The sequence below is a fragment of the Notolepis coatsorum genome (assembly GCF_963971535.1).
Source record: "Notolepis coatsorum genome assembly, chromosome: 10".
Taxonomy (NCBI): domain Eukaryota; kingdom Metazoa; phylum Chordata; class Actinopteri; order Aulopiformes; family Paralepididae; genus Notolepis; species Notolepis coatsorum.
In genome coordinates this window covers 115,634,858-115,662,378 of record NC_140174.1, presented here as the reverse complement: position 1 = coordinate 115,662,378, position 27,521 = coordinate 115,634,858, and the positions used below count along the sequence as shown (strand labels likewise).

The 27,521-nt window shown below is 45.3% G+C and overlaps 1 protein-coding gene across 1 annotated transcript in view; it reads left to right on the top strand.

The window, feature by feature from the left end:
• hsd17b4 (hydroxysteroid (17-beta) dehydrogenase 4) overlaps window positions 1-27,521 on the top strand; it is a 130,153-nt gene that overhangs the window by 3,218 nt on the left and 99,414 nt on the right. Inside the window, exons 3-7 of the mRNA XM_084322353.1 lie at window positions 16,708-16,815; window positions 19,432-19,491; window positions 21,213-21,234; window positions 21,406-21,452; window positions 24,496-24,580. Of these exons, the coding sequence (XP_084178479.1) occupies window positions 16,708-16,815; window positions 19,432-19,491; window positions 21,213-21,234; window positions 21,406-21,452; window positions 24,496-24,580 (322 nt within the window). The remainder of the gene's footprint in view (window positions 1-16,707; window positions 16,816-19,431; window positions 19,492-21,212; window positions 21,235-21,405; window positions 21,453-24,495; window positions 24,581-27,521) is intronic.

The window sequence follows — 27,521 nt, the reverse complement described above, 5'->3', positions numbered from 1 at the left end:
GGCGAGCACCTTGCCCACTACACCACCTAGCCGCCCTTTGCTCCACAATTATAAAGCGCCCTACAAATCAAATATATGATCATTTTTTATTATTAAACAAACTACTGCTGTGTAGATTTCAATAAAACAGACACTTCTGAGTCAAAGGTACATGTTTGTTGTTGCCTTTACATGTTTCTACAGCAGATAAGGTCAATCTGTTTGAGTGCACTGTGTATCTTTGCCCTGTATGGGATGCTGAGGACTGGAGTGGTTACCGTGGTTACCTGCTGCCTTGCTGGAGGAAAGATTCTAAATATTCTGTGAAAGATTTACAGTTGGTCAAGTGAGAAATAGGTCCTATACTCATCTTTTAGAAATTACAACATTGGCTCCAAAAAAAGACAAGCAGCATAATTTGACTCAGAAAAAAATATACTACACAGAATAATATTGCTGTATTGTTTGTTTATAATTCAGAAGTACAATATGTCGACTTGGCCCTCAAAATGAATGGAAGTGAATCGGGAGCCTGACAGCTGGGAGGAAGGGTGGTGTTGACGGCAGACGACAGGGACAGCAGTGGTCGCTAGTTTACTAGTAGATGACTTTACAGTCATAGAGGTACGACTGCTGATATTTGACAAGTTGGGGCGGCAGTGGCTCAGGAGGTAGAGCAGACATCTGGTAATCGCAAGGTTCGATTCCCGCTCTTCCCAGGTAGTGTGTTGAAATGTCCTTGAGCAAGACCCTTAACCCCTAACCCTAATGGCTCCCGATGAGCAGGTTGGCACCTTGCATGGTCGCCTCCGCTGTCGGTGTGTGAAAGTGAGGAACAGAATTGTAAAGCGCTTTGGATAAAAGCTGCTATATAAGGGCTTGTGTCCATAGGGGACGTTTTATAAGTTGTCAGCTCCTTTCTGTCATTAATTTCTATGCTGGAGAAGCGTCAGGCGCGCTCCTCTTCCCAGAGCATGCCTCACGGTTTATGAGCTCTCGACGGCAGCGTTTTTGGCGGAGCGCTCTCAGCTCAAAGTTGAAACTAGTTCAACTTTTTTGGAAAGCAGCGCGCTCATCAATGTAACTCATCAAGGAAGGGGCGGAGCCGCGGCTGGCGCGAGCTCTGGGGAGAACCAGAAAACTCGCAGCTTTTTTCCCCTCTTTTTTCAAAGCGGTCCGCCTTGAAATAAACGTCCCTGGTGGACACATAGCCTAAATGCACCATTTACCACAAGTTCTAATAAAGTGAATTATCACTTTAGGCCTCCTCTCTCAGGGTGCATCCAACCTCGCTACTTGAGGGAAGACAACAGGCTTCAGAACCTGCCGGATGGGGCCTGGCTTCAGAACCTGCCGGACAGGGCCTGGGTTCAGAACCTGCCTGATGGGGCCTGGGTTCAGAACCTGCCGGACGGGGCCTGGGTTCAGAACCTGCCTGATGGGGCCTGGCTTCAGAACCTGCCGGATGGGGCCTGGCTTCAGAACCTGCCTGATGGGGCCTGGGTTCAGAACCTGCCGGATGGGGCCTGGGTTCCACACCATTTAAATTGAGCACATGCTAATCTGTGCCGACCTGAAGTCTTTAAATGCATATTTTGGACGTGGAACGTAATTATTTTACGGTGCGCTTCAGTGTTTATCCTTTGTTTAGCCTCTCTCTGCTTCTCTTCAGTGTTTATCCTCCTCTGTTTAGCCCCTCTCTGCTTCAGTGTTTATCCTCCTCTGTTTATCCCCCTCTCTGCTTCTCTTCAGTGTTTATCCTCCTCTGTTTAGCCCCTCTCTGCTTCTCTTCAGTGTCTATCCTCCTCTGTTTAGCCTCCCCTCTGCTTCAGTGTTTATCCTCATCTGTTTAGCCTCCCCTCTGCTTCAGTGTTTATCCTCCTCTGTTTAGCCTCCCCTCTGCTTCAGTGTTTATCCTCCTCTGTTTAGCCTCTCTCTGCTTCAGTGTTTATCCTCCTCTGTTTAGCCTCCCCTCTGCTTCAGTGTTTATCCTCCTCTGTTTAGCCCCTCTCTGCTTCTCTTCAGTGTTTATCCTCCTCTGTTTAGCCCCTCTCTCTCTGCTTCAGTGTTTATCCTCCTCTGTTTAGCCTCCCCTCTGCTTCTCTTCAGTGTTTATCCTCCTCTGTTTAGCCCCTCTCTGCTTCAGTGTTTATCCTCCTCTGTTTAGCCTCCCCTCTGCTTCTCTTCAGTGTTTATCCTCCTCTGTTTAGCCTCCCCTCTGCTTCTCCTCAGTGTTTATCCTCCTCTGTTTAGCCTCCCCTCTGCTTCAGTGTTTATCCTCCTCTGTTTAGCCTCCCCTCTGCTTCAGTGTTTATCCTCCTCTGTTTAGCCCCTCTCTGCTTCAGTGTTTATCCTCCTCTGTTTAGCCTCCTCTCTGCTTCAGTGTTTATCCTCCTCTGTTTAGCCCCTCTCTGCTTCTCCTCAGTGTTTATCCTCCTCTGTTTAGCCTCCTCTCTGCTTCTCCTCAGTGTTTATCCTCCTCTGTTTAGCCTCCTCTCTGCTTCAGTGTTTATCCTCCTCTGTTTAGCCTCCCCTCTGCTTCAGTGTTTATCCTCCTCTGTTTAGCCCCTCTCTCTCTGCTTCAGTGTTTATCCTCCTCTGTTTAGCCTCCCCTCTGCTTCAGTGTTTATCCTCCTCTGTTTAGCCTCCCCTCTGCTTCAGTGTTTATCCTCCTCTGTTTAGCCTCCCCTCTGCTTCTCTTCAGTGTTTATCCTCCTCTGTTTAGCCCCTCTCTGCTTCAGTGTTTATCCTCCTCTGTTTAGCCTCCCCTCTGCTTCAGTGTTTATCCTCCTCTGTTTAGCCTCCCCTCTGCTTCAGTGTTTATCCTCCTCTGTTTAGCCTCCCCTCTGCTTCAGTGTTTATCCTCCTCTGTTTAGCCCCTCTCTCTCTGCTTCAGTGTTTATCCTCCTCTGTTTAGCCTCCCCTCTGCTTCAGTGTTTATCCTCCTCTGTTTAGCCTCCCCTCTGCTTCAGTGTTTATCCTCCTCTGTTTAGCCTCCCCTCTGCTTCAGTGTTTATCCTCCTCTGTTTAGCCCCTCTCTGCTTCAGTGTTTATCCTCCTCTGTTTAGCCTCCCCTCTGCTTCAGTGTTTATCCTCCTCTGTTTAGCCTCCTCTCTGCTTCAGTGTTTATCCTCCTCTGTTTAGCCTCCCCTCTGCTTCAGTGTTTATCCTCCTCTGTTTAGCCCCTCTCTCTCTGCTTCAGTGTTTATCCTCCTCTGTTTAGCCTCCCCTCTGCTTCAGTGTTTATCCTCCTCTGTTTAGCCCCTCTCTGCTTCAGTGTTTATCCTCCTCTGTTTAGCCCCTCTCTCTCTGCTTCAGTGTTTATCCTCCTCTGTTTAGCCTCCCCTCTGCTTCAGTGTTTATCCTCCTCTGTTTAGCCCCTCTCTGCTTCAGTGTTTATCCTCCTCTGTTTAGCCCCTCTCTGCTTCAGTGTTTATCCTCCTCTGTTTAGCCTCCTCTCTGCTTCAGTGTTTATCCTCCTCTGTTTAGCCTCCCCTCTGCTTCAGTGTTTATCCTCCTCTGTTTAGCCTCCCCTCTGCTTCAGTGTTTATCCTCCTCTGTTTAGCCCCTCTCTCTCTGCTTCTCTTCAGTGTTTATCCTCCTCTGTTTAGCCCCTCTCTCTCTGCTTCAGTGTTTATCCTCCTCTGTTTAGCCCCTCTCTGCTTCAGTGTTTATCCTCCTCTGTTTAGCCCCTCTCTCTCTGCTTCAGTGTTTATCCTCCTCTGTTTAGCCCCTCTCTGCTTCAGTGTTTATCCTCCTCTGTTTAGCCCCTCTCTGCTTCAGTGTTTATCCTCCTCTGTTTAGCCTCCTCTCTGCTTCAGTGTTTATCCTCCTCTATTTAGCCTCCTCTCTGCTTCAGTGTTTATCCTCCTCTGTTTAGCCCCTCTCTGCTTCAGTGTTTATCCTCCTCTGTTTAGCCTCCCCTCTGCTTCAGTGTTTATCCTCCTCTGTTTAGCCTCCCCTCTGCTTCAGTGTTTAGCCTCCTCTGTTTAGCCCCTCTCTGCTTCAGTGTTTATCCTCCTCTGTTTAGCCTCCCCTCTGCTTCAGTGTTTATCCTCCTCTGTTTAGCCTCCCCTCTGCTTCAGTGTTTATCCTCCTCTGTTTAGCCTCCCCTCTGCTTCAGTGTTTATCCTCCTCTGTTTAGCCTCCCCTCTGCTTCAGTGTTTATCCTCCTCTGTTTAGCCTCCCCTCTGCTTCAGTGTTTATCCTCCTCTGTTTAGCCTCCCCTCTGCTTCAGTGTTTATCCTCCTCTGTTTAGCCTCCTCTCTGCTTCAGTGTTTATCCTCCTGTTTAGCCTCCTCTCTGCTTCAGTGTTTATCCTCCTCTGTTTAGCCCCTCTCTGCTTCAGTGTTTATCCTCCTCTGTTTAGCCTCCCCTCTGCTTCAGTGTTTATCCTCCTCTGTTTAGCCTCCCCTCTGCTTCAGTGTTTATCCTCCTCTGTTTAGCCTCCCCTCTGCTTCAGTGTTTATCCTCCTCTGTTTAGCCCCTCTCTGCTTCAGTGTTTATCCTCCTCTGTTTAGCCCCTCTCTGCTTCAGTGTTTATCCTCCTCTGTTTAGCCCCTCTCTGCTTCAGTGTTTATCCTCCTCTGTTTAGCCTCCCCTCTGCTTCAGTGTTTATCCTCCTCTGTTTAGCCCCTCTCTGCTTCAGTGTTTATCCTCCTCTGTTTAGCCTCCCCTCTGCTTCAGTGTTTATCCTCCTCTGTTTAGCCTCCCCTCTGCTTCAGTGTTTATCCTCCTCTGTTTAGCCTCCTCTCTGCTTCAGTGTTTATCCTCCTCTGTTTAGCCTCCCCTCTGTTTCAGTGTTTATCCTCCTCTGTTTAGCCTCCTCTCTGCTTCAGTGTTTATCCTCCTCTGTTTAGCCTCCTCTCTGCTTCAGTGTTTATCCTCCTCTGTTTAGCCCCTCTCTGCTTCAGTGTTTATCCTCCTCTGTTTAAGTAGAGCCATATGAAATCCGTTTTATTTTTTTCCAAATTCCATTATATTTTTTTCCAAATTCCGTTTTTTCCGTTTTAATATTTCAGAATTCTGTATTTTGCTTTGTACGCTCATTTTACCATCAGAAATAGTGTCTAATAAGTGGGAATGAATAAATGTCCACAATTTAATAAGATATAACAGTCCATTTAATAGGGCTGTCTTAAATACTTCGAAGCTTCATTCATTTATTTCATTCGAATATGAAAATAAAATTCGATTATTAAAAAAAATAAAAAGGTATATATATTTTTGCAAAATCAACTCTGCCTCTCTTTGTTAACTACAACAAGCAATGCCGTTTGTTATTTAAGATGAGGTCGGACTCGGCACTGACAGATTTGTGTTCATTGTGCTGCTTTTATGAAGCCTCAAATGACTGCTTACAATATTTCATGAAAGCAAAGTGTTTTGTTTGTCTAAGATTTAAAAAGGTTTAAACTTTACAGCACTGACAAAGTTGAACAAAGTGCTGTACAAGTCCCACAACATAAAAAAAAAAAAGTAAAAAAAAAAAAAAAGTAAAAAAAATTTTTTTTTAATAAATTTTTTTTTTAGTTGATTCCATTTTTATTGCTCAATTCCGCGATTCCGTCCGCGATTCCGTGATCGCGGATTCCATATGGCTCTACTGTTTAGCCCCTCTCTGCTTCAGTGTTTATCCTCCTCTGTTTAGCCTCCCCTCTGCTTCAGTGTTTATCCTCCTCTGTTTAGCCTCCTCTCTGCTTCAGTGTTTATCCTCCTCTGTTTAGCCTCCTCTCTGCTTCAGTGTTTATCCTCCTCTGTTTAGCCTCCTCTCTGCTTCAGTGTTTATCCTCCTCTGTTTAGCCTCCCCTCTGCTTCAGTGTTTATCCTCCTCTGTTTAGCCTCCTCTCTGCTTCAGTGTTTATCCTCCTCTGTTTAACCCCTCTCTGCTTCAGTGTTTATCCTCCTCTGTTTAGCCTCCTCTCTGCTTCAGTGTTTATCCTCCTCTGTTTAGCCTCCCCTCTGCTTCAGTGTTTATCCTCCTCTGTTTAGCCTCCCCTCTGCTTCAGTGTTTATCCTCCTCTGTTTAGCCTCCCCTCTGCTTCAGTGTTTATCCTCCTCTGTTTAGCCTCCCCTCTGCTTCAGTGTTTATCCTCCTCTGTTTAGCCCCTCTCTCTCTGCTTCAGTGTTTATCCTCCTCTGTTTAGCCTCCCCTCTGCTTCAGTGTTTATCCTCCTCTGTTTAGCCCCTCTCTCTCTGCTTCAGTGTTTATCCTCCTCTGTTTAGCCTCCCCTCTGCTTCAGTGTTTATCCTCCTCTGTTTAGCCTCCCCTCTGCTTCAGTGTTTATCCTCCTCTGTTTAGCCCCTCTCTGCTTCAGTGTTTATCCTCCTCTGTTTAGCCTCCTCTCTGCTTCAGTGTTTATCCTCCTCTGTTTAGCCCCTCTCTGCTTCAGTGTTTATCCTCCTCTGTTTAGCCCCTCTCTGCTTCAGTGTTTATCCTCCTCTGTTTAGCCTCCCCTCTGCTTCAGTGTTTATCCTCCTCTGTTTAGCCCCTCTCTCTCTGCTTCAGTGTTTATCCTCCTCTGTTTAGCCTCCCCTCTGCTTCAGTGTTTATCCTCCTCTGTTTAGCCTCCTCTCTGCTTCAGTGTTTATCCTCCTCTGTTTAGCCCCTCTCTGCTTCAGTGTTTATCCTCCTCTGTTTAGCCCCTCTCTGCTTCAGTGTTTATCCTCCTCTGTTTAGCCTCCCCTCTGCTTCAGTGTTTATCCTCCTCTGTTTAGCCTCCCCTCTGCTTCAGTGTTTATCCTCCTCTGTTTAGCCTCCCCTCTGCTTCAGTGTTTATCCTCCTCTGTTTAGCCCCTCTCTGCTTCAGTGTTTATCCTCCTCTGTTTAGCCTCCCCTCTGCTTCAGTGTTTATCCTCCTCTGTTTAGCCCCTCTCTGCTTCAGTGTTTATCCTCCTCTGTTTAGCCTCCCCTCTGCTTCAGTGTTTATCCTCCTCTGTTTAGCCTCCCCTCTGCTTCAGTGTTTATCCTCCTCTGTTTAGCCTCCTCTCTGCTTCAGTGTTTATCCTCCTCTGTTTAGCCTCTCCTCTGCTTCAGTGTTTATCCTCCTCTGTTTAGCCTCCTCTCTGCTTCAGTGTTTATCCTCCTCTGTTTAGCCTCCTCTCTGCTTCAGTGTTTATCCTCCTCTGTTTAGCCCCTCTCTGCTTCAGTGTTTATCCTCCTCTGTTTAGCCCCTCTCTGCTTCAGTGTTTATCCTCCTCTGTTTAGCCTCCCCTCTGCTTCAGTGTTTATCCTCCTCTGTTTAGCCTCCTCTCTGCTTCAGTGTTTATCCTCCTCTGTTTAGCCTCCTCTCTGCTTCAGTGTTTATCCTCCTCTGTTTAGCCTCCTCTCTGCTTCAGTGTTTATCCTCCTCTGTTTAACCTCCCCTCTGCTTCAGTGTTTATCCTCCTCTGTTTAGCCCCTCTCTCTCTGCTTCAGTGTTTATCCTCCTCTGTTTAGCCTCCCCTCTGCTTCAGTGTTTATCCTCCTCTGTTTAGCCTCCCCTCTGCTTCAGTGTTTATCCTCCTCTGTTTAGCCTCCTCTCTGCTTCAGTGTTTATCCTCCTCTGTTTAGCCCCTCTCTGCTTCAGTGTTTATCCTCCTCTGTTTAGCCCCTCTCTGCTTCAGTGTTTATCCTCCTCTGTTTAGCCTCCCCTCTGCTTCAGTGTTTATCCTCCTCTGTTTAGCCTCCCCTCTGCTTCAGTGTTTATCCTCCTCTGTTTAGCCTCCCCTCTGCTTCAGTGTTTATCCTCCTCTGTTTAGCCCCTCTCTGCTTCAGTGTTTATCCTCCTCTGTTTAGCCTCCCCTCTGCTTCAGTGTTTATCCTCCTCTGTTTAGCCCCTCTCTGCTTCAGTGTTTATCCTCCTCTGTTTAGCCTCCCCTCTGCTTCAGTGTTTATCCTCCTCTGTTTAGCCTCCCCTCTGCTTCAGTGTTTATCCTCCTCTGTTTAGCCTCCTCTCTGCTTCAGTGTTTATCCTCCTCTGTTTAGCCTCTCCTCTGCTTCAGTGTTTATCCTCCTCTGTTTAGCCTCCTCTCTGCTTCAGTGTTTATCCTCCTCTGTTTAGCCTCCTCTCTGCTTCAGTGTTTATCCTCCTCTGTTTAGCCCCTCTCTGCTTCAGTGTTTATCCTCCTCTGTTTAGCCCCTCTCTGCTTCAGTGTTTATCCTCCTCTGTTTAGCCTCCCCTCTGCTTCAGTGTTTATCCTCCTCTGTTTAGCCTCCTCTCTGCTTCAGTGTTTATCCTCCTCTGTTTAGCCTCCTCTCTGCTTCAGTGTTTATCCTCCTCTGTTTAGCCTCCTCTCTGCTTCAGTGTTTATCCTCCTCTGTTTAACCTCCCCTCTGCTTCAGTGTTTATCCTCCTCTGTTTAGCCCCTCTCTCTCTGCTTCAGTGTTTATCCTCCTCTGTTTAGCCTCCCCTCTGCTTCAGTGTTTATCCTCCTCTGTTTAGCCTCCCCTCTGCTTCAGTGTTTATCCTCCTCTGTTTAGCCCCTCTCTGCTTCAGTGTTTATCCTCCTCTGTTTAGCCTCCTCTCTGCTTCAGTGTTTATCCTCCTCTGTTTAGCCCCTCTCTGCTTCAGTGTTTATCCTCCTCTGTTTAGCCCCTCTCTGCTTCAGTGTTTATCCTCCTCTGTTTAGCCTCCCCTCTGCTTCAGTGTTTATCCTCCTCTGTTTAGCCCCTCTCTCTCTGCTTCAGTGTTTATCCTCCTCTGTTTAGCCTCCTCTCTGCTTCAGTGTTTATCCTCCTCTGTTTAGCCTCCTCTCTGCTTCAGTGTTTATCCTCCTGTTTAGCCCCTCTCTGCTTCAGTGTTTATCCTCCTCTGTTTAGCCCCTCTCTGCTTCAGTGTTTATCCTCCTCTGTTTAGCCCCTCTCTGCTTCAGTGTTTATCCTCCTCTGTTTAGCCCCTCTCTGCTTCAGTGTTTATCCTCCTCTGTTTAGCCCCTCTCTGCTTCAGTGTTTATCCTCCTCTGTTTAGCCTCCCCTCTGCTTCAGTGTTTATCCTCCTCTGTTTAGCCTCCTCTCTGCTTCAGTGTTTATCCTCCTCTGTTTAGCCTCCTCTCTGCTTCAGTGTTTATCCTCCTCTGTTTAGCCTCCTCTCTGCTTCAGTGTTTATCCTCCTCTGTTTAGCCTCCTCTCTGCTTCAGTGTTTATCCTCCTCTGTTTAGCCCCTCTCTGCTTCAGTGTTTATCCTCCTCTGTTTAGCCCCTCTCTGCTTCAGTGTTTATCCTCCTCTGTTTAGCCTCCCCTCTGCTTCAGTGTTTATCCTCCTCTGTTTAGCCTCCTCTCTGCTTCAGTGTTTATCCTCCTCTGTTTAGCCTCCTCTCTGCTTCAGTGTTTATCCTCCTCTGTTTAGCCTCCTCTCTGCTTCAGTGTGTATCCTCCTCTGTTTAGCCTCCTCTCTGCTTCAGTGTTTATCCTCCTCTGTTTAGCCTCCTCTCTGCTTCAGTGTTTATCCTCCTCTGTTTAGCCTCCTCTCTGCTTCAGTGTTTATCCTCCTCTGTTTAGCCTCCCCTCTGCTTCAGTGTTTATCCTCCTCTGTTTAGCCTCCCCTCTGCTTCAGTGTTTATCCTCCTCTGTTTAGCCTCCCCTCTGCTTCAGTGTTTATCCTCCTCTGTTTAGCCTCCCCTCTGCTTCAGTGTTTATCCTCCTCTGTTTAGCCTCCCCTCTGCTTCAGTGTTTATCCTCCTCTGTTTAGCCCCTCTCTGCTTCAGTGTTTATCCTCCTCTGTTTAGCCTCCCCTCTGCTTCAGTGTTTATCCTCCTCTGTTTAGCCCCTCTCTGCTTCAGTGTTTATCCTCCTCTGTTTAGCCTCCTCTCTGCTTCAGTGTTTATCCTCCTCTGTTTAGCCTCCTCTCTGCTTCAGTGTTTATCCTCCTCTGTTTAGCCTCCTCTCTGCTTCAGTGTTTATCCTCCTCTGTTTAGCCTCCTCTCTGCTTCAGTGTTTATCCTCCTCTGTTTAGCCCCTCTCTCTCTGCTTCAGTGTTTATCCTCCTCTGTTTAGCCCCTCTCTCTCTGCTTCAGTGTTTATCCTCCTCTGTTTAGCCTCCCCTCTGCTTCAGTGTTTATCCTCCTCTGTTTAGCCTCCCCTCTGCTTCAGTGTTTATCCTCCTCTGTTTAGCCTCCTCTCTGCTTCAGTGTTTATCCTCCTCTGTTTAGCCTCCCCTCTGCTTCAGTGTTTATCCTCCTCTGTTTAGCCCCTCTCTGCTTCAGTGTTTATCCTCCTCTGTTTAGCCCCTCTCTGCTTCAGTGTTTATCCTCCTCTGTTTAGCCCCTCTCTGCTTCAGTGTTTATCCTCCTCTGTTTAGCCTCCCCTCTGCTTCAGTGTTTATCCTCCTCTGTTTAGCCTCCCCTCTGCTTCAGTGTTTATCCTCCTCTGTTTAGCCTCCCCTCTGCTTCAGTGTTTATCCTCCTCTGTTTAGCCTCCCCTCTGCTTCAGTGTTTATCCTCCTCTGTTTAGCCTCCCCTCTGCTTCAGTGTTTATCCTCCTCTGTTTAGCCTCCCCTCTGCTTCAGTGTTTATCCTCCTCTGTTTAGCCTCCCCACTGCTTCAGTGTTTATCCTCCTCTGTTTAGCCCCTCTCTGCTTCAGTGTTTATCCTCCTCTGTTTAGCCTCCTCTCTGCTTCAGTGTTTATCCTCCTCTGTTTAGCCTCCTCTCTGCTTCAGTGTTTATCCTCCTCTGTTTAGCCCCTCTCTGCTTCAGTGTTTATCCTCCTCTGTTTAGCCCCTCTCTGCTTCAGTGTTTATCCTCCTCTGTTTATCCTCCTCTGTTTAGCCTCCCCTCTGCTTCAGTGTTTATCCTCCTCTGTTTAGCCTCCCCTCTGCTTCAGTGTTTATCCTCCTCTGTTTAGCCTCCCCACTGCTTCAGTGTTTATCCTCCTCTGTTTAGCCCCTCTCTGCTTCAGTGTTTATCCTCCTCTGTTTAGCCTCCTCTCTGCTTCAGTGTTTATCCTCCTCTGTTTAGCCTCCTCTCTGCTTCAGTGTTTATCCTCCTCTGTTTAGCCCCTCTCTGCTTCAGTGTTTATCCTCCTCTGTTTAGCCCCTCTCTGCTTCAGTGTTTATCCTCCTCTGTTTAGCCTCCTCTCTGCTTCAGTGTTTATCCTCCTCTGTTTAGCCCCTCTCTCTCTGCTTCAGTGTTTATCCTCCTCTGTTTAGCCCCTCTCTCTGCTTCAGTGTTTATCCTCCTCTGTTTAGCCCCTCTCTGCTTCAGTGTTTATCCTCCTCTGTTTAGCCTCCCCTCTGCTTCAGTGTTTATCCTCCTCTGTTTAGCCTCCCTCTGCTTCAGTGTTTATCCTCCTCTGATTAGCCTCCTCTCTGCTTCAGTGTTTATCCTCCTCTGTTTAGCCTCCTCTCTGCTTCAGTGTTTATCCTCCTCTGTTTAGCCTCCTCTCTGCTTCAGTGTTTATCCTCCTCTGTTTAGCCTCCTCTCTGCTTCAGTGTTTATCCTCCTCTGTTTAGCCTCCCCTCTGCTTCAGTGTTTATCCTCCTCTGTTTAGCCCCTCTCTGCTTCAGTGTTTATCCTCCTCTGTTTAGCCTCCCCTCTGCTTCAGTGTTTATCCTCCTCTGTTTAGCCCCTCTCTGCTTCAGTGTTTATCCTCCTCTGTTTAGCCCCTCTCTGCTTCAGTGTTTATCCTCCTCTGTTTAGCCCCTCTCTGCTTCAGTGTTTATCCTCCTCTGTTTAGCCCATCTCTGCTTCAGTGTTTATCCTCCTCTGTTTAGCCTCCCCTCTGCTTCAGTGTTTATCCTCCTCTGTTTAGCCTCCCCTCTGCTTCAGTGTTTATCCTCCTCTGTTTAGCCCCTCTCTGCTTCAGTGTTTATCCTCCTCTGTTTAGCCTCCTCTCTGCTTCAGTGTTTATCCTCCTCTGTTTAGCCTCCCCTCTGCTTCAGTGTTTATCCTCCTCTGTTTAGCCTCCCCTCTGCTTCAGTGTTTATCCTCCTCTGTTTAGCCTCCCCTCTGCTTCAGTGTTTATCCTCCTCTGTTTAGCCCCTCTCTGCTTCAGTGTTTATCCTCCTCTGTTTAGCCTCCCCTCTGCTTCAGTGTTTATCCTCCTCTGTTTAGCCCCTCTCTGCTTCAGTGTTTATCCTCCTCTGTTTAGCCTCCTCTCTGCTTCAGTGTTTATCCTCCTCTGTTTAGCCTCCTCTCTGCTTCAGTGTTTATCCTCCTCTGTTTAGCCTCCTCTCTGCTTCAGTGTTTATCCTCCTCTGTTTAGCCTCCTCTCTGCTTCAGTGTTTATCCTCCTCTGTTTAGCCCCTCTCTCTCTGCTTCAGTGTTTATCCTCCTCTGTTTAGCCCCTCTCTCTCTGCTTCAGTGTTTATCCTCCTCTGTTTAGCCTCCCCTCTGCTTCAGTGTTTATCCTCCTCTGTTTAGCCTCCCCTCTGCTTCAGTGTTTATCCTCCTCTGTTTAGCCTCCTCTCTGCTTCAGTGTTTATCCTCCTCTGTTTAGCCTCCCCTCTGCTTCAGTGTTTATCCTCCTCTGTTTAGCCCCTCTCTGCTTCAGTGTTTATCCTCCTCTGTTTAGCCCCTCTCTGCTTCAGTGTTTATCCTCCTCTGTTTAGCCCCTCTCTGCTTCAGTGTTTATCCTCCTCTGTTTAGCCTCCCCTCTGCTTCAGTGTTTATCCTCCTCTGTTTAGCCTCCCCTCTGCTTCAGTGTTTATCCTCCTCTGTTTAGCCTCCCCTCTGCTTCAGTGTTTATCCTCCTCTGTTTAGCCTCCCCTCTGCTTCAGTGTTTATCCTCCTCTGTTTAGCCTCCCCTCTGCTTCAGTGTTTATCCTCCTCTGTTTAGCCTCCCCTCTGCTTCAGTGTTTATCCTCCTCTGTTTAGCCTCCCCACTGCTTCAGTGTTTATCCTCCTCTGTTTAGCCCCTCTCTGCTTCAGTGTTTATCCTCCTCTGTTTAGCCTCCTCTCTGCTTCAGTGTTTATCCTCCTCTGTTTAGCCTCCTCTCTGCTTCAGTGTTTATCCTCCTCTGTTTAGCCCCTCTCTGCTTCAGTGTTTATCCTCCTCTGTTTAGCCCCTCTCTGCTTCAGTGTTTATCCTCCTCTGTTTATCCTCCTCTGTTTAGCCTCCCCTCTGCTTCAGTGTTTATCCTCCTCTGTTTAGCCTCCCCTCTGCTTCAGTGTTTATCCTCCTCTGTTTAGCCTCCCCACTGCTTCAGTGTTTATCCTCCTCTGTTTAGCCCCTCTCTGCTTCAGTGTTTATCCTCCTCTGTTTAGCCTCCTCTCTGCTTCAGTGTTTATCCTCCTCTGTTTAGCCTCCTCTCTGCTTCAGTGTTTATCCTCCTCTGTTTAGCCCCTCTCTGCTTCAGTGTTTATCCTCCTCTGTTTAGCCCCTCTCTGCTTCAGTGTTTATCCTCCTCTGTTTAGCCTCCTCTCTGCTTCAGTGTTTATCCTCCTCTGTTTAGCCCCTCTCTCTCTGCTTCAGTGTTTATCCTCCTCTGTTTAGCCCCTCTCTCTGCTTCAGTGTTTATCCTCCTCTGTTTAGCCCCTCTCTGCTTCAGTGTTTATCCTCCTCTGTTTAGCCTCCCCTCTGCTTCAGTGTTTATCCTCCTCTGTTTAGCCTCCCTCTGCTTCAGTGTTTATCCTCCTCTGATTAGCCTCCTCTCTGCTTCAGTGTTTATCCTCCTCTGTTTAGCCTCCTCTCTGCTTCAGTGTTTATCCTCCTCTGTTTAGCCTCCTCTCTGCTTCAGTGTTTATCCTCCTCTGTTTAGCCTCCTCTCTGCTTCAGTGTTTATCCTCCTCTGTTTAGCCTCCCCTCTGCTTCAGTGTTTATCCTCCTCTGTTTAGCCCCTCTCTGCTTCAGTGTTTATCCTCCTCTGTTTAGCCTCCCCTCTGCTTCAGTGTTTATCCTCCTCTGTTTAGCCCCTCTCTGCTTCAGTGTTTATCCTCCTCTGTTTAGCCCCTCTCTGCTTCAGTGTTTATCCTCCTCTGTTTAGCCCCTCTCTGCTTCAGTGTTTATCCTCCTCTGTTTAGCCCATCTCTGCTTCAGTGTTTATCCTCCTCTGTTTAGCCTCCCCTCTGCTTCAGTGTTTATCCTCCTCTGTTTAGCCTCCCCTCTGCTTCAGTGTTTATCCTCCTCTGTTTAGCCCCTCTCTGCTTCAGTGTTTATCCTCCTCTGTTTAGCCTCCTCTCTGCTTCAGTGTTTATCCTCCTCTGTTTAGCCTCCCCTCTGCTTCAGTGTTTATCCTCCTCTGTTTAGCCTCCTCTCTGCTTCAGTGTTTATCCTCCTCTGTTTAGCCTCCTCTCTGCTTCAGTGTTCATCCTCCTCTGTTTAGCCTCCCCTCTGCTTCAGTGTTTATCCTCCTCTGTTTAGCCTCCTCTCTGCTTCAGTGTTTATCCTCCTCTGTTTAGCCTCCCCTCTGCTTCAGTGTTTATCCTCCTCTGTTTAGCCCCTCTCTGCTTCAGTGTTTATCCTCCTCTGTTTAGCCTCCCCTCTGCTTCAGTGTTTATCCTCCTCTGTTTAGCCTCCTCTCTGCTTCAGTGTTTATCCTCCTCTGTTTAGCCTCCCCTCTGCTTCAGTGTTTATCCTCCTCTGTTTAGCCTCCTCTCTGCTTCAGTGTTTATCCTCCTCTGTTTAGCCCCTCTCTGCTTCAGTGTTTATCCTCCTCTGTTTAGCCTCCTCTCTGCTTCAGTGTTTATCCTCCTCTGTTTAGCCTCCTCTCTGCTTCAGTGTTTATCCTCCTCTGTTTAGCCTCCCCTCTGCTTCAGTGTTTATCCTCCTCTGTTTAGCCTCCTCTCTGCTTCAGTGTTTATCCTCCTCTGTTTAGCCCCTCTCTGCTTCAGTGTTTATCCTCCTCTGTTTAGCCTCCCCTCTGCTTCAGTGTTTATCCTCCTCTGTTTAGCCTCCTCTCTGCTTCAGTGTTTATCCTCCTCTGTTTAGCCTCCCCTCTGCTTCAGTGTTTATCCTCCTCTGTTTAGCCTCCTCTCTGCTTCAGTGTTTATCCTCCTCTGTTTAGCCCCTCTCTGCTTCAGTGTTTATCCTCCTCTGTTTAGCCCCTCTCTCTCTGCTTCAGTGTTTATCCTCCTCTGTTTAGCCTCCCCTCTGCTTCAGTGTTTATCCTCCTCTGTTTAGCCTCTCCTCTGCTTCAGTGTTTATCCTCCTCTGTTTAGCCTCCCCTCTGCTTCAGTGTTTATCCTCCTCTGTTTAGCCTCCTCTCTGCTTCAGTGTTTATCCTCCTCTGTTTAGCCTCCCCTCTGCTTCTCTAAAAGCTACAAAACAAACGGCTACATGCCAGCAAGCAGGAGCGGGTAGAATAGAGAGTTAAAGATAAGATGTTCCTTTATTGATCCCATTGGGGAAATTAGGTGGTTGTCATAGCAGCATGGGGATGGGGGGGGGGGGGCGGTACATGTATGGGCAGTAGATATGTCTCTACTAATAGTAGAGACATAAATACAGGCACTGAAATGATAGTACAGTAGAAAAGTAAAAAAATAGGCAGTGTAAACAATATAATTAACTCTGAATATACGCATCTGAGCAAGTAGGCAGTGTGATCAAAGGTGCAGATGAGGGTCTGTGCCCTGTCAGTTGTATTATACATTACAATAAATATGGTTGCAATAAACACTAAATATATACTAATATGAGTAAGTGAAGTATGCAGTATACACGGGTGCGCACTGCGCAGTATACATAAGATACCCTAACCGGCGTGATATACGGCATATACTTACTTACTTACGTTATACGTTGTAGTCCATCCATCAATCAATGCAGTTTGGGTGGGAGTCAGACACACTCCGTGATCAGAAATTTGATTCCTAGTAGTTCTTGGGTTGAGAAGCAGCGAGGGGCTAAACACTAAACATGTAATATGGAACGTAACGGGCTGTAATATGGAACGTAACTGGCTGTAATATTGAACGTACATGATACCAATTGGTACATGATATGACAGCCTCCTAAAGTATGATTGGTACATGATATGACATCCTCCTAAAGTATGATTGATACATGACACTCACTCACGGTTAGCTGCTCTGCCCCGCCCCTAGTGGTGGGCCTAGGGGTGTAACGGTACACAAAAACCACGGTTCGGTACGTACCTCGGTTTTGAAGTCACTGTTCGGTACGAGTTTTCGGTACAGTGGGGGAAAGTTTGGCTTTCCATGTTCCACTCAGGGGTGATGTAGTGTGCAGTAACTAATTGTACTTGTAGGGCTGTCGACGAATATTCTATATTGAAATTAATAATCGAGTTTTGAATTCAATTCTGCACGGAAAAAAATAGTTATGCATGTGCGTTCGTTAGTGGTTAACGTACCGTTGTATTCGTTCGGTACACAGCCGTACTGAACCTTTACGTCCAGTACTGAAACGGTTCGGTACGGATATAATGTGTACCTTTACACCCCTCGGCTCATAGGCAGTACTCTTCGTGTAACTGTGCGTGTCCTCGTTACAGTAGGTGTTTACTACACCGTTGGCATTTTTTTTTTACTTTTTTTTTTACTTTTTTTTTATAGCATTTTCAGCATTTTCTGGCCACGCAGGACCGATAGAGGGAGAACGGGAGGAGAGGTAGGGAAGACATGCGGCAAATGGTCGCCGGGACTGGGAAACGAACCCGGGACGACCGCTTCGCGACTCGGCACGCTATGTGGTGTGCTACTGGAGCGCCCCACCATTGGCACATGTTGATCCCAAATCACATAGTTAGGAGGCAATCATGGGTTTCACCCTCCAGGGGCTGGTAAAGTGGTAGAATTGCGAGACTGACCTCAATCTTGCTAATCTCCTGCTTCTCCCCTTTGCATGGCAGTGAATGACCTTGGGGGAGACATCAAGGGAGGAGGACAGAGCTCTGCTGCTGCTGATAAGGTGGTGGAGGAGATACAGGCTAAAGGAGGCAAGGCTGTAGCCAACTATGGTGAGTACTTACTGGAGGAGTTTGGACTGGGCCCACGTATCTACTCTTTCTCTTTTTAAATGTCTTTGTTTGTGTTTCTCTCTATGTACTCCCTCTCATATGACCTCTCCTCCCCTCTTCTCTTCTATCCTATTCTCTTCTATCCTCTTCTCTTCTCTCCACTTCTCTTCTCTCCATTCCCTCCTCTTCTCTTCTCTTCTCTTCTCTTCTCTTCTCTTCTCTTCTCTTCTCTTCTCTTCTCTTCTCTTCTATCCTCTTCTCGCCTCTTCTCTCCTTATCTTCTCTCCTCTTCTCTCCTCTTATCTTCTCTCAGTACATCATATATGATAGTTTCTAACAGCAAAGAACAAGGTAGATGTATGTCTCACTCGTATACTAATAAAACTCTATGGGAAGTTCATGAATAAATAATAGGGACAAAGTCGCCTGTCAGATAAAACAGTAGATGAGAATGATGACAATGTTAAAGACTCGGGTCACAATTAATTTGACATTTTGACAGAAGCAGATTTGTGTGTTTCTATAATAGTTATAATCACTATATATACTATATAATTAACTCAAGATTCATCTGTATACCTACTACTGCTATTATACCTTGTAACTGAGGGGTACAATTCCCTGACTGTATTGATAAGTATGGTATCATTAAACCACTACCGCTTTATGTACTTTAATTACTGGCCATACAGTACACGATATATGAATATGATGAACACTTCCCACAATGAAATCGGTTCCAGTCAAAGGTATTAATCAAGTATTTAATGGAGCAAAAGGTACATAGGATACTTTACATTATTCTTTGAATGCACTTGTAAGGCAAAGGAATATGCGTAGGCAAATCAATAACGAATGTCCATTCTCTGGTTACGCAGGAGGTAATTATACAACCTGAATCTTAGGGAATTATATCTATGGTACACTAGTAATAGCGGGAGATACTGGAAGGGGTTCCCACTGGTTGTAAGCCAGCAGGGGGGGTAGAAGATCTGTCGGTAGTAGGACGTCTGGTCAACGATGACTAGGGAGACTTCAGGTACAGAAGCCGGTGCAGTAGCCTCTTGATCCACAGACGAATACAGCTTGGTTCTCTTGTAGACTGTAGCTCTACAGTGAAGAAAGCTAGGCGGCCTCAGGCTCTCTGAGCGCCGACTCGACTTGACTCCTCTCGGGGTAAATCCAACACGTGCAGGCGTCAGCGATTATCCGCTCCATAAATCATAGGACCAAAGCAAATATATTCCAGCCGCAAAGGGCTATGTAGTCGTCGGGTAGATTAATCCAGTGTACATGTCCATACGGCTCTCTCCTAGGTCTCCTCGGGTGAAAGCGCCATGCGGTCGGCCCAGCCTGGATAAGAACTCTAGCTAATACGAGTAAGCGTTGGAGATGCTGGTCACTATAGAATTCTAACCGCACGATACACTATACACAAATAGACTATTAAAGACTCAATAGAAATATGTCGCACTCGACGGTATAGCGCCAAACTCTGACAATTCAGTTACTAATTTGCACGCGGTCTCGATGCTCTATTCTGGGGCCAAACAGGCCATACTTCACCGCACGTTGTATCGTGGGTGAGGCTTCAACTTATCGGTAACATGCTAAGGAAGGTAAGGGGCTTCTACATTCACCTGCGCCGTATTTATACGCACGGTGAACAAAACTAGTTCCACTCTCATTTCTGTCGCGTATCCCTGGGCAAGGGCGGGCATGTCCAGACACATCTTGACGGTGACTTTGAACCTGGCTCCGGAGGCCGGTCCCTGGCGCCGGTGGACCGCTGTCCAATAGGAGAATGAACTATTATGGTCTGGGCTAAAGGGATATTCCGTGTATATGTACAAGGAATATACAGGGGATATCAAACGATATACAAATACTATGCAATATATATCAATAAATAAATATATATATTCGGTTTAATCTGATCCTTCGTAACATACCTACTGTTTTATTGAATTTTATACTTACTACTACTAGTATACCTACTGTTTTATTACATTTTATACTTACTACTTCTATTATACCTACTGTTTTATTACATTTTATACTTACTACTGCTAGTATACCTACTGTTTTATTACATCCATTTAGCTAACTTCAGTAACATCCATTTAGCTAACTTCAGTAACGTCCATTTAGCTAACTTCAGTAACATTCATTTAGCTAACTTCAGTAACATCCATTTAGCTAACTTCAGTAACATCCATTTAGCTAACTTCAGTAACATTCATTTAGCTAACTTCAGTAACATCCATTTAGCTAACTTCAGTAACATCCATTTAGCTAACTTCAGTAACATCCATTTAGCTAACTTCAGTAACATCCATTTTCCTATCTAGTGTTTACATTTGTGTTAACATCTAGAAGCTTGGACTGACAGGGTTCTTTAACATTCTTGTCAATCTCTCCATAATTAAAGGTTAATGCCGGCTATTTTCAACCCAGGCCCTATTTTTCGATCAGCTGGCATAAAAAAAAACAAAAAAACAATGACCACAAATGAGAGTTGTGTTTTCTGGGCAGTCAGGTTGTCTGTATCTCCTGGCTGCGACCCATGAGGACACACTTACCTTAGTTTTTGTGCAATTTTTTTTGCACCCACAGATTCCGTAGAAGACGGAGAGAAACTGATCCAGACGGCGCTGGATGCGTTTGGAAGAATAGGTGAGTGCCTTTTGTCCAGAAGAGCCATGTCTATCGGTAATGTATACCACCTATTAAAGGTGCTATAGGTAACATTGAGCCACTAGGTGTCCCACTACTAGAGCACCAGCGTGTCAGCATGTCTCAACTGTCGGCACATTTATCCAAATCGGGTGCATTCCATCTGGGGGAAATGGGGAAGTATGGAGGGGATACGTGCACGCAAACTGTAAATATCAACAATCATTTTGGACCCGCCAACATTTTTTAAATGATGACTTCATAAATCAATAATTTATGGGGGGGGGGGGGGCGAGCAGTACTTGTCCTGCAACTTTCCAAAAGCTCTGTGGATGTAAAGATTAGTCTACATAAAGTTGTTAGCTGAGCACCTTTAACTGTACTTTGTAATGTGTGATAATGTTGTTTCTGCTATTGAATAAAAGAGAAGCATGATTTTTTTTTTGTTTTTTTTTTTTTTTAATTTTTTGTAATCTTTTTCCCCCTCCATTTTTCCTCCGATTTTCTCTCATCCCAATGTTAGTCGTTATGCCAATTCCCAATCCCCTTCCTGGTCGCTGCGCACTTACCCCCCACAGTCAGATCATCTGGGAGAGTGGAGGCTACCACGTGCTTCCTCCGACACACGTCCAGCCAATCAACCGCTTCTTTTCACCTGGCAGCGTGGATTCTCATTGAGAGGGCGTAGCGTGTGGAAGGATCACACTATCCCACTCAGGTCCTATCCGCGCTTAGCAGGCGCCCCGACCGAACTGTAGGAGTCGCTGTTTACAACGACCCGGACCCACCCCGCCAGCTTCTCCCACCCTCTAATACTGCCAATTGTATTAGTGTGAACGGCCAGCCAAGCTGGTGACAACCCCGGAGCTGTGAGCTGGATTCGAACAGGCGAATCTAGCCGCTCCGGGGTTTGGTGACGAACGCAATCTCCGTTACGCCACCTGACCGCCCAGAGAAGCATGATTTTGATCTTTAACAGGGTGTGGCTACACCAAGCGCGTGAAATCCACTACATGTGTGGGATTTACTGCATAATACGCAGCAAGAAAGCTCCAACTGTTGCCAATTGTACCAGCTGTTTTCCCCCTATACTGTACATGCGTGTATATACTGTGTCCAAACGAATGCCGTTTTTGAATAGTTTGGCATATTATGCTATTATTTTCATAGTATATATCATAACAAAAAAACAGACGACCATATGTTTTATCGAGGCAAAAGCATTTCCAATTCGGCTAATAAATGGTCCGCTGTCCACGCAGCACCGTCTGTCCACCTGCCAGCCTACCGGTCCTGGCGTCTCTGGTCCTACCTGTGGTCATTCCTACACCGTTCACCTGATTCGGATGTAAATACCCTCAAATTAAAGCTGAAAGTCTGCACTTAAAAGCACACCATGATTGTTTCATTTCAAGTCCCTTGTGGTGGTGTACAGAGACAAAATATTTATGGACCTGACTGTATAAAACGATAGTTGTTTTCCGTTCGAGCCCCAGCGCTCTTAAAGTAAAGCAAGACAATGTTTTTCTTTCTCTTTACTTCGAACGCACCTTGCGGCCCTGGGTGTGCAGGCCCCCAATGTCCCCTGACCTCCACTCGGGTGGGCATGTATGCGGCAGAGCGAGGGGCAGCGGCGGGGTATCATGAATGTACTATTACTCACGCATGACTTGAGCACTGGATAATAATAACAAATGTTTTCAAAATTATTTCCCTTTCAGATATTGTTGTAAACAATGCCGGGTAAGTAAAAAGAATTCATTATTATATTGTAAATTATTAAGTTATTTGCTTTTATGTTCCATCAGAGCTCCTGTCTGAATAATTATCTAGTATATATGCATTTGCATAATAATACAAAAAAAAGTTGTTGCACTGCATGAAAAATAAATGGCTCACTCTTTTCTCTTCAAGGATCCTTCGTGATCGATCATTTGGCAGGACGAGCGATTTGGATTGGGGTAAGGATTTTTAATTGATCCCTTGAACTAAAGAACCATAACTCAATTTAGACATCATCTTCTTTGGACTGCCCATGTGTTTGAAGCTGTAACGTTAATCACTTTCAGTGTAAATGTGATATATCACCAGAAAGTCCTCAACCTCTACTGTCTTTAAAGGTCCCATGCATTATAATTTTTTTTGAAAAAAACTTTACAGATGTGTTCCATAGACTCACAGGAATTGTGTAAAGTTGCCCAAATAGTGCAAGGAATAGCAATGCATGGGACCTTTAACTATGAATCAACACAACACCCTAACTTACCATATTTAGATAATAAAGTACTCAACCTCTACTGTCTTTAACTATGAATGAACACAACACTAACTTACCATCTTTAGATAATAAAGTACTCAACCTCTACTGTCTTTAATTATTGGTGAACACAACACTCCAATTTACCATCTTTAGATAATAAAGTACTCAACCTCTACTGTCTTTAACTATTGGTGAACACAACACTCTAATTTACCATCTTTAGATAATAAAGTACTCAACCTCTACTGTCTTTAACTATGAATGAACACAACACTCTAACTTTCCATCTTTAGATAATAAAGTATGCACCACATCACACCGCACCACACCAGGAAGGGCAGGAGGGCAAACAGTCCCTGACTGGGATGAGAGGTGTCCTTGACGATGTTGCATGCCTTTTGGACGCCGTTATCGTGATGGATAGACTCAATTGCAGGGAGTGATGTACCGGTGATGCGTTGGCCGGTTTTCACCGCCCTCTGCAGTGCTTTCCGGTCAGAGGCAGTGCAGTTGCCGCACCAGACTGGGATGCAGTTGGTGAATAGAATCTGTGGGGACGGGTGGGATTTCCTCAGTCTCTGGAAGAAGAGGCGCTGGTGAGCCTTCTTGACCAGTGATGAGGTGTTGAGGTTTCAAGGGAGATGTGGACTCCCAGGAATTTGAAGGTAGACACGCTCAACCTCCATCCCGTTGATGTGGACGGGGCATGTGCGCTGGCTCTGGTCTCCCTGAAGGCCACGATGAGCTCCTTGGTTTTCTTGGTGTTGAGGGCCGGGTTGTTGTCGGTGCACCATGCTACCAGGTGCTGGACCTCCTCCCTATAGGCAGACTCATCGTTGTTTCTCCACGTCTATAGTGATGATAAATTTGAATCTAATTTAATAGGGTCTTCAGACTAGGGGCGACAATGTGTTGCTTGAGGACATAATGTGTGTGTGTGTAATTGGTATGATATCTAAGAGATTGGAACCATAAAATATTCAACATAACATGAGTTATTTATAACATTCAACTATTTTCTAACCAGATTTTCTTTTTCTCGTTGTGATGAAATCATTTTACAGTCAAATGTAGCTTAACATACCCAGCGCTCCAGCAGTCAAATGTAGCTTAACACGCAGGGGGCGCACGATTTAGCGCTTGAGTGCCAGCGCTCTATTCAATGGGAGGGCGAGCACATTTGCGAACGCATAAACTATATCTTAAATTATGGCTATGTGTCTAATCGCTTATCGTCGCTTATCAATGACTTGTTTGCAGTCAACATTGTCGAAACGGATAGTTTTTTAATCGGTACATTTCCGTTTTATACCATTTTGAAAAACGCTCGTTTTTTTAAACTTCCAAAAAAAAATGGTGATTCTGCAGGAATCACGCTTTAGTGGAATACACAAAACACGTTGTCATTTTTCGGCCTATTTATGAAAAATCGATTATCTTATTTCCTGATCAGCACACACACCAGGGCTCGAGACTAACGATGTCCCGTCGTCCCGGGGATGATCAAATATTGATTTGGGACGAACAGAAATCTTTTTTGGGACGCAAACGGGACGAAGAGGATTTTATTTTTTTCACAGGAAATGTCAATTAGCCGACTGTCAGTGCGCGCATATATATATGAATTATTCTACGTTAATAAAACATACCTGGTGATCAACTACAGTTTGCTGTAAACATTATGATATGTGTGTAGTGTTCTTCTGATAACGACGGCTGCAGCGGGAGCTGGCTCATGCTGGATTTGCGAATAGCATGCAGCTGCAGAGCCGCAGAGCCAGGGGCGCTTTCAGGTCCGGTCACAGGCCCGCTCAACAGCGCCCCCCACCCAACGGCTGAATTGCCAATGGCTGAATTGGAGTATTGCACTGTGCGGCAGTGAAAGGGTTAACATACCTAGAGCTCCAGCAGTGACCGCAGCCTGCAAGCTACATTTACTGGCAAATGTTGTGATATCTAAACAAGAGTTCGTTTTCAGTTGAAGCTACAGGCATCTGGCTGCTTGTCCTCTTGTTTTCCGACGGAACCGTTTCAGCGGAAACATCATTCTCTCTCCTCTGTGATTTGTCTCACCTCTGCCGCGGCATCGGAGCGCGAGAACAAGTACAGCTCGGCTCAACTTCAATTTGAAGCCACGCTCGGCAGGGTCCGTCGCCTCGAGCGGTCCGTCGCGGAGCGCTGTGTGTTGGTGGAGCGCCGTGTGTCGCGGAGCGTCTGTACAGTAGCTTCCTGACGCAACACTTCACTTGAAAAGGCACGACGTCCTGTCGGTTTGCAGCGGGCAGGTGATGGGAGAGAGAGGGAGCACTGACCCAACACCACTATTATTAACCCTTTCACTGCCAAATGGTTAAGGATACTAGGCCTGTATCGGGTCCTCCAACCTAACTCTTGATTACTTTGTACTTCGATACTCTGTTTGAGCTAAATAAACCTGTGTTAACTAAAGTCTATATTTTTATTTTTTATTAATTAACCTTTATTTACCCAGGGTAGGTTCGCTGAGCTGATGCTCTTTTTCAGGAACGCCTTGCTTCACATTCACACAGTTCCATTTGACTATGTACATTCTTTGATCCGGCTAAATTCCTCCACACAGCGTTACATTTATTTCTATACTTTGGCTACAATCAACATTTGTTCAAGATTTTCAGCCTTTTTAACTTTTTTTCGGCTGAATGTGTTATCGATTGCTATTTTCACAATCCCTCATTTTGGAGTCTTGTTTCCTCCCGATGCCCCAGACCTGATCCAGCGAGTCCACCTGAGGGGGTCCTTCATGGTGACCCGTGCGGCCTGGAATCACATGAAGAACCAGAAGTTTGGCAGGTGAGAACAACGCTGTGCCTCGATCGCACCCCTGAGGTACGCCACCTTCCTTCTGTTCCAGCTACGCTCTCGCAGAATCGGTCCCGGAGTGCGGGGGGTCTGGGGGTCTCGCTGCTGGTGGCTGAGCTCAGGACGAGAGGAGCGGTAATGTTCATTTAACACTTTCAGTGCCAGCAGTGCGGTGCCCCGGAACCCCGTTGCGTGCCACCACCCACTTCAATGACAGAGCTCTCATATTTGCGAACGCATAAACTATATCTTAAATTATGTGTCTAATATGGCCGTCGCTTATCAATGACTTGTTTGCAGTCAACATTGTCGAAACGGATTGTTTTTTTAATCGGTTCATTTCCATTTTATACCATTTTGAAAAACGCTCGTTTTTTGAAAGTTTCAGAACGATTCTGTGATAAACGCCCTTTACTGGAATACACTGCAATACACAAAACGCGTTGTAATTTTTCAGCCTATTTATGAATCGTTTTCAAATAAACGCTAGATTATCGATAGTATATGTGTACTTATGCACGCTATAGAAGCGGGCTGAAAAATCGATTCTCTTATTTCCTGATTGCACACACACACAGACACACACATACACACATATGGGATATATATAGGTGAAAATAGCTCTGATTATCCCAAGACTGGTAAAATAGATTCCTTACCTCAGATCAGATGTTCTCCAAAAAGATTATTCCAATTCCTGATCGCCATTCCAAATATTGATCGCGTTTATTGATCCAACGCTGGGTACTGGAAACACACATTCTCCGCTGTTCTGGTGGTGGGCAATGACTTCGATCGTCTCCGGTTACTTGTCTGACAAGTAAAATGTGGAAGCAGGACTTTTTTTTTTCTCCATGCGTTTCAATACTACCCCAGATTAATATTATAAAAGATTAGTTGGCAACGCATTCAGCAAATACTGATGTTCATTGTCCCGACGTTTTCTATTAGTCGTCTGGTTGTCTCTAAGCTTCTGTTCCCTCTTCCTGAGCCTACAAATGCAAAGCGAACACGAGTTGAAACAGCTGGTGCCGCCATGTTTAACCATCCGTCGGCATGGAAACGGCACCGGAGACGATGGAGGCAACCTTGAAAAACAATACACATGTAGAGGGGTATAAATACACATATAGAGAGGTATAAATACACATGTAGAGAGGTATAAATACACATGTAGAGGGGTATAAATACACATATAGAGCGGTATAAATACACATGTAGAGAGGTATAAATACACATGTAGAGGGGTATAAATACACATGTAGAGGGGTATAAATACACATGTAGAGGGGTATAAATACACATGTAGAGGGGTATAAATACACATGTAGAGAGGTATAAATACACATGTAGAGGGGTATAAATACACATGTAGAGAGGTATAAATACACATGTAGAGGGGTATAAATACACATGTAGAGAGGTATAAATACACATGTAGAGGGGTATAAATACACATGTAGAGGGGTATAAATACACATGTAGAGGGGTATAAATACACATGTAGAGAGGTATAAATACACATATAGAGGGGTATAAATACACATGTAGAGGGGTATAAATACACATGTAGAGAGGTATAAATACACATATAGAGGGGTATAAATACACATATAGAGGGGTATAAATACACATGTAGAGGGGTATAAATACACATGTAGAGGGGTATAAATACACATGTAGAGGGGTATAAATACACATGTAGAGAGGTATAAATACACATATAGAGAGGTATAAATACACATGTAGAGGGGTATAAATACACACGTAGAGGGGTATAAATACACACGTAGAGGGGTATAAATACACACGTAGAGGGGTATAAATACACACGTAGAGGGGTATAAATACACACGTAGAGGGGTATAAATACACGTGTAGAGGGGTATAAATACACGTGTAGAGGGGTATAAATACACGTGTAGAGGGGTATAAATACACGTGTAGAGGGGTATAAATACACGTGTAGAGGGGTATAAATACACGTGTAGAGAGGTATAAATACACATGTAGAGGAGTATAAATACACATGTAGAGGGGTATAAATACACATGTAGAGGGGTATAAATACACATGTAGAGGGGTATAAATACACATGTAGAGAGGTATAAATACACATGTAGAGGGGTATAAATACACATGTAGAGGGGTATAAATACACATGTAGAGGGGTATAAATACACATGTAGAGGGGTATAAATACACATGTAGAGAGGTATAAATACACATGTAGAGAGGTATAAATACACATGTAGAGGGGTATAAATACACATGTAGAGGGGTATAAATACACATGTAGAGGGGTATAAATACACATGTAGAGGGGTATAAATACACATGTAGAGGGGTATAAATACACACGTAGAGGGGTATAAATACACATGTAGAGAGGTATAAATACACATGCAGAGGGGTATAAATACACATGCAGAGGGGTATAAATACACATGTAGAGGGGTATAAATACACATGTAGAGGGGTATAAATACACATGTAGAGGGGTATAAATACACATGTAGAGGGGTATAAATACACATATAGAGAGGTATAAATACACATATAGAGAGGTATAAATACACATGTAGAGGGGTATAAATACACATGTAGAGGGGTATAAATACACATATAGAGAGGTATAAATACACATGTAGAGGGGTATAAATACACATGTAGAGAGGTATAAATACACATGTAGAGGGGTATAAATACACATGTAGAGGGGTATAAATACACATGTAGAGGGGTATAAATACACATATAGAGAGGTATAAATACACATGTAGAGGGGTATAAATACACATCTAGAGGGGTATAAATACACATAGAGGGGTATAAATACACATGTAGAGGGGTATAAATACACATATAGAGAGGTATAAATACACATGTAGAGGGGTATAAATACACATATAGAGGGGTATAAATACACATG